Genomic DNA, 11,082 nt, shown 5'->3' with positions numbered 1-11,082 from the left:
GGGATGGGTCAGGGGAGAGGGGGGTGGGTCCAGGGGAGAGAGGGGTGGGTCAGGGGGAGAGGGTTGGGTCAGGGGGAGAGGAGGGTGGGTCAGGGTGGAGAGGAGGGTGGGTCAGGGGAGAGTGGGGTGGGTCGGGGGAGAGGGGGGTGGGTCAGGGGAGAGGGGGGGTGGGTCAGGGGAGAGGGGGGTGGGTCAGTGGAGAGGGGATGAGTTCAGGGGAGAGGGGGGTGGATCAGTGGGAGAGGGGATGGGTCGGGGGAGAGAGGAGGGCGGGTCAGGGGAGGGGGTGGGTCAGGGGAGGGGGGTGGGTCAGGGGGAGGGGGGTGGGTCAGGGGGAGGGGGGGTGGGTCAGGGGGAGGGGGGCTGGGGAGGATCAGAAAGAGAGTGAGAGGAAAAGGAGGGTCAGAGAGAGAGAGAGAGAGAGAGGAGGGTCAGAGAGAGAGAGGAGGGTCAGAGAGGGAGAGAGAGAGAGGAGGGTCAGAGAGAGAGAGGAGGGTCGAGAGGAGTGAGAGAGAGGAGGGTCAGAGAGAGGGAGAGAGAGGGGGGTCAGGAGAGAGAGGAGGGTCAGAGAGAGAGAGGGAGGGAAAGGAGGGTCAGAGAGAGAGAGAAGGAGGGAAAGGAGGGTCAGAGAGAGAGGAAGGTCAGAGAGAGAGAGGAGGGTCAGATAGAGAGAGATAAAAGAGTCAGAGAGAGAGAAGTAGGGTCAGAGAGCGAGAGGAGGAGGGTCAGAGAGAGAGAGAGGGATGAGGGTCAGAGAGAGAGAGAGGGAGGAGGGTCAGAGAGAGAGAGTAGGAGGGTCAGAGAGAGAGAGAGGGAGGAGGGTCAGAGAGAGAGAGAGGGAGGAGGGTCAGAGAGAGAGAGAGGGAGGAGGGTCAGAGAGAGAGAGTAGGAGGGTCAGAGAGAGAGAGAGGAGGGAGGGTCAGAGAGAGGAGCGTCACAGAGAGAAGAGAGGAGGGTCAGAGAGAGAGAGGAGAAACAGGATTGTCAAAGAGGAGATTGAGAAAAAAACCCCAACACACTGATGCCAAAACATTGATACCAGGTTGATTGAAGACGGAATCCTGCAGCCAGATGCCAGACTGAATCTCTCACCCAGACGCCAGACTGAATCTTCCACCCAGACGCCAGACTGAATCCCCCACCCCAAACGCCAGACTTAAACTCACACCCAGTCGCCAGGCTAAATCTTGCACCCAGTCACCAAGCTAGAAGCTTTGAGTTATAATGAGCAATTTGCTGAGAGAAGAGGAAAGTAATGGACCACTTTGCTGGGCTCAGCTCCGCTCCGAACAATGCTAGGATCCCTGAGTGTTTGCGCACTGGCAATGATTTACCTTTGCAATAAAACTAATTTCCCAGCCATCAATCCAAAAGGGGAGAGGTTGCCACTGAAGCTCCACTGCCGTCTCGGAGAGGGATCTGAAATGAAGGCCTTGAGGAGTGGAGAGATCTGTGGAGAGATTACCCAATTAATCACAACTCGCTGACGAGATTGGGCTGTGAGATGTCAAACATATTCAAACCATCCCTGTATCAGAATATTAATAACTTACTGCTATATGCAAGAAAGGAAGCTAGCATTTCACCCAACCATTTGACCACCTTGCAATGTCGCAGAAAGTGTCAAGGCGATTAAATTAATTTTTAACTGTGGTCATTGATGCAACTGTGACCTGCAGGAATCAGAGCAACCTGTCTCTGCACATTAAGAGCGAATAAAGATTAATTCGTCCATGAACAGGAGATTGGTTTTGCAGCGCTCTTGAGGGAGTGCTGCACTGTCAGAGAGTCAGGACTGAGGGACTGATGCACTATGAGAGGGTCAGTACTGAGGGAGGCCTGCGCTGGCACAGGTACCTGAAGGACTGATGCACTATATGAAGGTTAGTACTGAAGGAGGAAAAATATACAGATGGGTACACACAAGATGATGGCCTGGCACACAAACAGTCACCTGGGAAAGAGACATTAAACAGACACTGACTTTCAGTACAAACAGCTACCTGAGATTAGAACATAGAACTGAAGTAGGCCATTTTCCAAAAGCCATATTTTTATTATCTCATCAATATTCACCTCATTAAACATATTCATTTATTGGACTGATTGGCACCATTCATAACGTGCCCACAATGCAGAGGGGAACACCCGAATGGACATTCGTTTAAATCCCCCTCTGCACAGCTGAGAGACCTTTAATTCAAGTTTGATGGAAGATCCTTATTCTGCCCAGCAACAGCACGAAGCTGCATTTTAAACCGGCCCTTGGCCAGAAGATCGGGATATCTGCGAGTCAAGACCTGGCAGTGGGATATATGGCATAACCGGACTGTCAATAAAATATTACAGGAATAAAATGGCCAAGGCAGGCAAAGAAACTTAATAAACTAGGATTAAAAAGAATAAAAGATTAGATTAAATCCCCCTACACACAGCAGGACAAAATGACATTAACACCTAATCTCGCAAGCATAGAATACAGACACAAAACAGTAGAGGTCGATTTAGATAAGGGGACACATCGAGAGGATAATGGGAAACACATTAAAACACCGGGGCAAGAACAGACAGTCCCATTAACACGGACACACACCATACAGATGCAAATTGACAAAGTCTCTCAGGGAACTTCCTGACCAGACAGGCCACTTTATAAGTATTGTAAAAATGTATGAGCAAATGTTCCCGCTCGAATTTGGATACCTATAAATATCCAGAGCAAATGTATAACTATTGAGATCAACGTGGCCAAGCACTGTTTCTAAGCTGGCTACGGGGGTCTCCCTGGGATCCCAGTAATTGTACAATAAAGAAAAACGCTTTGAACCTTGCCTTGCGACTCGACTTCCTTGAATGCACTGGTACAGGGATTTTTCCCTACAACAGAACATAGAACAGTACAGCACAGAACAGGCCCTTCGGCCCACGATGTTGTGCCGAGCTTTATCTGAAATCAAGATCAAGCTATCCCACTCCTTATCATCCTGGTGTGCTCCATGTGCCTATCCAATAACAGCTTAAATGTTCCTAAAGTGTCTGACTCCGCTATCACTGCAAGCAGTCCATTCCACACCCCAACCACTCTCTGTGTAAAGAACCTACTTCGATATCCTTCCTATATCTCCCACCACGAACCCTATAGTTATGCCCCTTTGTAATAGCTCCATCCACCCGAGGAAATAGTCTTTGAACGTTCACTCTATCTATCCCCTTCATCATTTTATAAACCTCTATTAAGTCTCCCCTCAGCCTCCTCCGCTCCAGAGAGAACAGCCCTAGCTCCCTCAACCTTTCCTCATAAGACCTACCCTCCAAACCAGGCAGCATCCTGGTAAATCTCCTCTGCACTCTTTCCAGCGCTTCCACATCCTTCTTATAGTGAGGTGACCTGAACTGCACACAATATTCCAAATGTGGTCTCACCAAGGTCCTGTACAGTTGCAGCATAACCCCACGGCTCTTAAACTCCAACCCCCTGTTAATAAAAGCTAACACACTATAGGCCTTCTTCACAGCTCTATCCACTTGAGTGGCAACCTTTAGAGATCTGTGGATATGGACCCCAAGATCTCTCTGTTCCTCCACAGTCTTCAGGACCCTACCTTTGACCCTGTAATCCACATTTAAATTAGTCCTACCAAAATGAATCACCTCACATTTATCAGGGTTAAACTCCATTTGCCATTTTTCAGCCCAGCGTTGCATTAAAACATAAAGGAGAGACAGCTATCCAAAGTTAAACATGAAGGAATCAAATCTTACAGGAAGCCAGCCAGGGCTTAAAGATAAGGACAATAGGGATAGATAATGAGATTAACTATAGGTGGGATCGGGAATACATAACTGCAGGAAAACCAATTACTGTCAACTACTTGATCCTGGTTTCAGATAAAGCTCGGCACAACATCGTGGGCCGAAGGGCCTGTTCTGTGCTGTACTGTTCTATGTTCTATGTACTATATGAATAGACCGAAACTAAACCATTGATAGTCACTGATGTAGGAAATGTATCCATTCATAGAACAATGCGATGTTAACATGCTTATGTTTGTATCTGTCTTTATTTGTCTGTAACGATGTGTTGATGTGTTTAACGATCGATCACCTACTTGATTACAACGATGTGATAATGGCTAGATGTCCGGTCCATCTATTGTGTAAAGGGTATAAAGATGGACCGCTCCTATTGTCTCATTGAGAGAAGGTTTGCTGCTTGTTAGTGCCTTTTCTCCATGAAGCTTCGTTAAATAAAACTGTATTGTCGAAACCTTCAAGTCTGACTCACAAGTGGCATTTTTCCCACAACAAATTGGCGTAGTCGGCTAGGATCCTATTACTGGTGAGATCGATTGGCCACGATCGGTGCCGGGGTAGAGACCACTGAATCTGAGAGAGTCAGACAAGGTCAAGAATACAGTTTTCAAGGGGTTAAACTTAAGGGGTATTTGTAGTGATAAGTATTGTTGTATATGATATAGTGATAAGTACTAACTGCTGATAGTGATAAGTAACTGTTGCTTGTGCTGACCGACAAAGAGGACAAGGTAGTGCCTGTCTCAAAACCCTGCCTTAGACCAGTTGTTAAGAGGAGGAATCTCCCACGCGACGGTCAGGAGATTGAAGTGTGGAAAGGGACACCAAGGGCGCTTGGGATTGTGAAGCACAAGTGGCAGAGGTCGGTTAACATCAAACTCTGTAGTGGCAAACAGACGCAGAGTTGTTATCTGATTGCATGAAAGTTTGAAAAGTTGGGAACTGTACTGTCAATGTTGTGAAAAGCGGGGCGGAAAAGGAGCTTGATCAACTCTGACCTAAACCGGACTCTGGTGGAGAAGCACATTGCCGAGGTGGTAATAGTGGAAGCCGTGAGTATAACTGGAAACCCTGTAACGGTAGTGAAACACGGTGCTAGAGTAGTAATAGTGGCCGGGGGTAGTGAAGTCTCTACGGTAGAGAGCACACTTTACTAGGGAGTAATAGTGGCCGGGGTTAGTGAAGTCTGCGAAATGGCAGATAATGAAGTTAAAAGGGGACCTGCAGGATCCCTCATTGAAATTTACTTGACAGACAGGAAAGAGTTAATAAAGAGAATGCAAAACGGTGGCTGGGATACTTCTCACACCTTAGAGCAGCAGAGAGAGTGGATAGATAAAGAAAAGAGAAACAAGACAAAGAAGACAGGAGTGATGTTAACACATCAGTTAGCTGGTCTAATTGAGCAAGTAGTGCTACTAAGAAGTGGAGAGAAGATAAAGAAAGGATTAGAGAATTAGAATCCTGAGTGAGGGAACTGGAAAAGCAAAACCAGGTTTGAGAAGAAAAGCAATGTAGAGGGGAAACTGTTCCTCTACCTCCTTACGAATCCACACAGCAGGAACCAACCGCTCCCCCAGAGGAGTGGGAAGCGCTAGAACACAACTTAGCACCAGTAACCCGAGGGGGAACAAATGCGCGACCAAAGGCAACTTATCAACCCTTCACCCCAGGTGAGAGACAGCAGATAATGGCTTCCCTGGGTAAATTACAACCTAGAAGCGCAAACACTAAATTCTGGGAAGAATTAGATACAATCTGGGTAGGACACCAATTACACCTGAGAGACGTACACCAGCTGGTCAGGGCAGCCTGTCCAGCGGATAAGTGGAGGCAGGTAGCAGGTGGACCCGACGCCCCTATAACACAGGATTATAATGGGGGATGGTGGACACATGCAGTCACCCTAACATCGGAGATGCCAACAGGCACCCTTCACCCAGTTTAAAACAGAGATTCAGAGGGTGTTAGGAAATGCTCCCACTAACTGGAGCAGAATTACCACAACAAAACAGTTAAAAGGGGAAGGAGCTTCTGAATACAGGGAACGGTTGTTCCAGGTATATCAAGGGTGCTCAGGACAAGGGAACCCAGGTCGAGGGGATCGAGCGTTCATCCAGGCTTTTAAGGATGGACTCTCCAGCTCACCAGGTCATCCTAAAAATGGGAGTGATTATGTCCCAAGATTACAATGAGTTGGTAGAGTGGGCTAGCGGAGTACCGGGAGAAGAGAAATCTCAGGCAAGAACAGAGCTAGAAAGAGTTGCAGCCTACAGTAATGGGAATGGAACAAAGTCTAAACTGACTTGCCACAATAGTCGCTGGTCAGGACACTTTGCAAGGGATTGCGGGACTCCACGGAAAGGGAACAGATTTGGAAACAGTGGGAAACATTGCAGCCACTGTAATAAATATGGACATACAGAAGCAGTGTGTTGGAATAAGCATGGGAAACCCCCGACCCGATCCATGACCACAGCAGAACCGGAGGAACCACAGGACCTCCGGGGTCAGCAAGATTGACAGTCTGCAGCCCCCATTCACGAGGGTAAGAAGGAGGGAAGGATTTACGTGTCAGCACTAGTAGGGGGCAGGCAATGTGAGATGCTAGTGGACACAGGAGCATCCATATCTGTCACTGACCTACCCTTACCCACTACAAATGAAATGATTTACCTGACCGGGATAGGAGGGAACAAAACACCCGCCTACCTGAGCGAGACCACGTTAGTAGAGATAAAAAATCTGTATATCCCAATGAGGTTTTATGAGTGCAAAAATAACATAGAACATAGAATAGTACAGCACAGAACAGGCCCTTCGGCCCATGATGTTGTGCCGAGCTTTATCTGAAACCAAGATCAAGCTATCCCACTCCCTATCATCCTGGTGTGCTCCATGTGCCTATCCAATAACCGCTTAAATGTTCCTAAAGTGTCTGACTCCACTATCACTGCAGGCAGTCCATTCCACTCCCCAACCACTCTCTGCGTAAAGAACCTACCTCTGATATCCTTCCTGTATCTCCCACCACGAACCCTATAGTTATGCCCCCTTGTAATAGCTCCATCCACCCGAGGAAATAGTCTTTGAACGTTCACTCTATCTATCCCCTTCATCATTTTATAAACCTCTATTAAGTCTCCCCTCGGCCTCCTCCGCTCCAGAGAGAACAGCCCGAGCTCCCGCAACCTTTCCTCATAAGACCTACCCTCCAAACCAGGCAGCATCCTGGTAAATCTCCTCTGCACTCTTTCCAGCGCTTCCACATCCTTCCTATAGTGAGGTGACCAGAACTGCACACAATACTCCAAATGTGGTCTCACCAAGGTCCTGTACAGTTGCAGCATAACGCCACGGCTCTTAAACTCAAACCCCCTGTTAATAAAAGCTAACACACTATAGGCCTTCTTCACAGCTCTATCCACTTGAGTGGCAACCTTTAGAGATCTGTGGATATGAACCCCAAGATCTCTCTGTTCCTCCACAGTCTTCAGAACCTGACCTTTGACCCTGTAATCCACATTTAAATTTGTCCTACCAAAATGAATCACCTCACATTTATCAGGGTTAAACTCCATTTGCCATTTTTCAGCCCAGCTTTGCATCCTATCTATGTCTCTTTGCAGCCTACAACAGCCCTCCACCTCATCCACTACTCCACCAATCTTGGTGCCATCAGCAAATTTACTGATCCACCCTTCAGCCCCCTCCTCTAAGTCATTAATAAAAATCACAAAGAGCAGAGGACCAAGCACTGATCCCTGTGGCACTCCGCTAGCAACCTGCCTCCAATCCGAAAAATTTCCATCGACCATCACCCTCTGTCTTCGATCAGACAACCAGTTACCTATCCAATCGGCAAACTTTCCCTCTATCCCACACCTCCTCACTTTCATCATAAGCCGACCATGGGGGACCTTATCAAACGCCTTACTAAAATCCATGTATATGACATCAACTGCCCTACCTTCATCAACACACTTAGTTACCTCCTCAAAAAATTCAATCAAATTTGTGAGGCACGACTTGCCCTTCACGAATCCATGCTGACTATCCCGGATTAATCTGCATCTTTCTAAATGGTCATAAATCCCATCTCTAAGGACCTTTTCCATCAATTTACCAACCACCGAAGTAAGACTAACTGGTCTATAATTACCAGGGTCATTTCTATTCCCTTTCTTAAACAGAGGAACAACATTCGCCATTCTCCAGTCCTCTGGCACCATCCCCGTGGACAGCGAGGACCCAAAGATCAAAGCCAAAGGCTCTGCAATCACATCCCTTGCCTCCCAAAGAATAAGAACATAAGAACATAAGAAATAGGAGCAGGAGTAGGCCATCTGGCCCTTCGAGCCTGCCCCGCTATTCAACAAGATCATGGCTGATCTGAAGCGAATCAGTTCCACTTACCCGCCTGCTCCCCATATCCCCTAATTCCCTTATCGATCAGAAAACTATCTACCCGTGATTTAAACATATTCAACGAGGAAGCCTCCACCACTTCAATGGGCAGAGAATTCCAGAGATTCACTACCCTCTGAGAGAAGAAGTTCCCCCTCAACTCTGTTCTGAACCGGCCCCCCCTTATTTTGAGGCTGTGCCCTCTCGTTCTGGTTTCCCTTCTAAGTGGAAAGAATCTCTCCACCTCTACCCTATCCAGCCCCTTCATTATCTTATATGTCTCTATAAGATCACCCCTCATCCTTCTGAACTCCAACGAGTACAGACCCAATCTGTTTAATCTCTCCTCATAAGCTACACCCCTCATCTCTGGTATCAACCTGGTGAACCTTCTCTGCACTCCCTCCAAAGCCAATATATCCTTTCGCAAATAAGGGGACCAAAACTGCACACAGTACTCCAGTTGCGGCCTCACCAGTGCCTTGTACAGTTGCAGCAAGACCTCCCTGCTTTTATATTCTATCCCCCTCGCGATAAAGGCCAACATTCCATTCGCCTTCTTGATCACCTGCTGCACCTGCAGACTGAGTTTTTGCGATTCGTGCACAAGGACCCCCAGGTCCCTCTGCACAGTCGCACGATGTAATTTTTCTCCATTTAAATAATATTCCAATTTACTATTATTTCTTCCAAAGTGGATAACCTCGCATTTGCTAACATTATATTCCATCTGCCAGATCCTCGCCCACTCGCTCAGCCTATCCAAATCTCTCTGCAGACTTTCCGCGTCCTCCACGCAATTCGCTTTCCCACTCACCTTCGTGTCATCAGCAAACTTGAATACCCTCGATTCAGTCCCCTCCTCCAGATCATCTATGTATCCTAGGATACATTTCATCAGGCCCAGGGGACTTATCGACCTTCAGTTTATTCAAAACTGCCAGGACATCCTCCCTCCGAACATCTATTCCCTCCAGCCTATTAGCCTGTAACACCTTCTCTTCCTCAAAAACGTGGCCCCTCTCCTTGGTGAACACTGAAGAAAAGTATTCATTCATCACCTCGCCTATCTCTACTGACTCCATACACAAGTTCCCACTACTGTCCTTGACCGGCCCTAACCTCACATAGAACATAGAACATAGAACATTACAGCGCAGAACAGGCCCTTCGGCCCACGATGTTGCACCGACCAGTTAAAAAAAAAAACTGTGACCCTCCAACCTAAACCAATTTCTTTTCGTCCATGAACCTATCTACGGATCTCTTAAACGCCCCCAAACTAGGCGCATTTACTACTGATGCTGGCAGGGCATTCCAATCCCTCACCACCCTCTGGGTAAAGAACCTACCCCTGACATCGGTTCTATAACTACCCCCCCTCAATTTAAAGCCATGCCCCCTCGTGCTGGATTTCTCCATCAGAGGAAAAAGGCTATCACTATCCACCCTATCTAAACCTCTAATCATCTTATATGTTTCAATAAGATCCCCTCTTAGCCGCCGCCTTTCCAGCGAAAACAATCCCAAATCCCTCAGCCTCTCCTCATAGGATCTCCCCTCCATACCAGGCAACATCCTGGTAAACCTCCTCTGCACCCTCTCCAAAGCCTCCACATCCTTCCTGTAATGTGGGGACCAGAACTGCACACAGTACTCCAAGTGCGGCCGCACCAGAGTTGTGTACAGTTGCAACATAACGCTACGACTCCTAAATTCAATCCCCCTACCAATAAACGCCAAGACACCATATGCCTTCTTAACAACCTTATCTACTTGATTCCCTGGTCATTCTTGATCACCCTGGTCATTCTTTTATTCCTCACATAAGAGTAAAAAGCCTTGGGGTTTTCCTTGATCCGACCCGCCAAGGACTTCTCATGTCCCCTCCTAGCTCTCCTAAGCCCCTTTTTCAGCTCATTAAACGAGGGTACAATAATGGGAAATGATCTGATGAAAGAATATGAGATTCTGATAGACTGTGGAAAGGGAGAATTAATCTGGCCAAGACGGGACGGTCGGAAAATGAGAATAGGGAAACTTACAAGTCACCTCGAAACTATTAGGGTGGCCACAGTCATCACCAGAAATTGGGAATTAGAAACAGGAGGGTTCGGAGCCATCTGTGCCTCTGTCCCCGGAGTATGGGCTAAAACGAAGTTAGATACCGGTTTGACTAAAGAGGACCCAATAAAATCCTGAATGGACTGTCACAGGAGCATAAAATATTCACAGTATTGGACATAGCCAACGGATTCTGGTCCTTACCATTGGATCCTGAACCCCAAGACAAATTCGCCTTTACAGTGGGAGACAAACAGTTCACTTGGACTCGTTTACCACAGGGATTCCACAACAGCCCCGCTATATTCCATCGAGCAATGAGTGACATCCTGAACAGGGTAGAACTGCCAGAGGGTAGTACGGTCCTACAATGTGTAGACGATATCCTGCTAGCTTCAGAGTCCAAGTTAGGACATCAAGAAGCCTTATATTTAGTACTGAATGAATTAAAAGCCGCAGGGTTAAAGGTGAGTCCCAAAAAGGCACAAATCGGGAAAACACAGGTCCTATACCTAGGACACCTTATATCCCAAGGACTTAAAGAAATGCCAACGGACCGAAAGAAGGCAATACAACAAGTGCCGTGACCCGTCACCGTAAGAGGGGTCAGAAAGGTGCTGGGACTATTCAACTATAGCCGGAGTTTCATCCCAGGGTTCGCAAAATTAGCAGAACCCATACAAAGACTAGTCAAAGGCGGAAAACCAGCTTTAGATCCCATAGAATGGGGACCCGAGCAGGAAGAGGCTTACACTAAACTAAAAACAGAACTGATATCAGCCCCTGGACTAGGATTAC

At 47.4% G+C, this 11,082-nt stretch overlaps 1 protein-coding gene across 1 annotated transcript in view; it reads right to left on the bottom strand.

The window, feature by feature from the left end:
• The window catches only part of tnr (tenascin R (restrictin, janusin)), a 383,262-nt gene that overhangs the window by 273,730 nt on the left and 98,450 nt on the right, over window positions 1-11,082 (bottom strand). The window contains exon 4 of the mRNA XM_078219166.1: window positions 1,335-1,450. Within this exon, the coding sequence (XP_078075292.1) occupies window positions 1,335-1,450 (116 nt within the window). The remainder of the gene's footprint in view (window positions 1-1,334; window positions 1,451-11,082) is intronic.

This window comes from Mustelus asterias, chromosome 8 (assembly GCF_964213995.1).
Source record: "Mustelus asterias chromosome 8, sMusAst1.hap1.1, whole genome shotgun sequence".
NCBI classification, from domain to species: Eukaryota; Metazoa; Chordata; class Chondrichthyes; order Carcharhiniformes; family Triakidae; genus Mustelus; species Mustelus asterias.
Note: the sequence above shows the minus strand (reverse complement) of the source record. Positions and strands in the feature narration are given on the sequence as shown.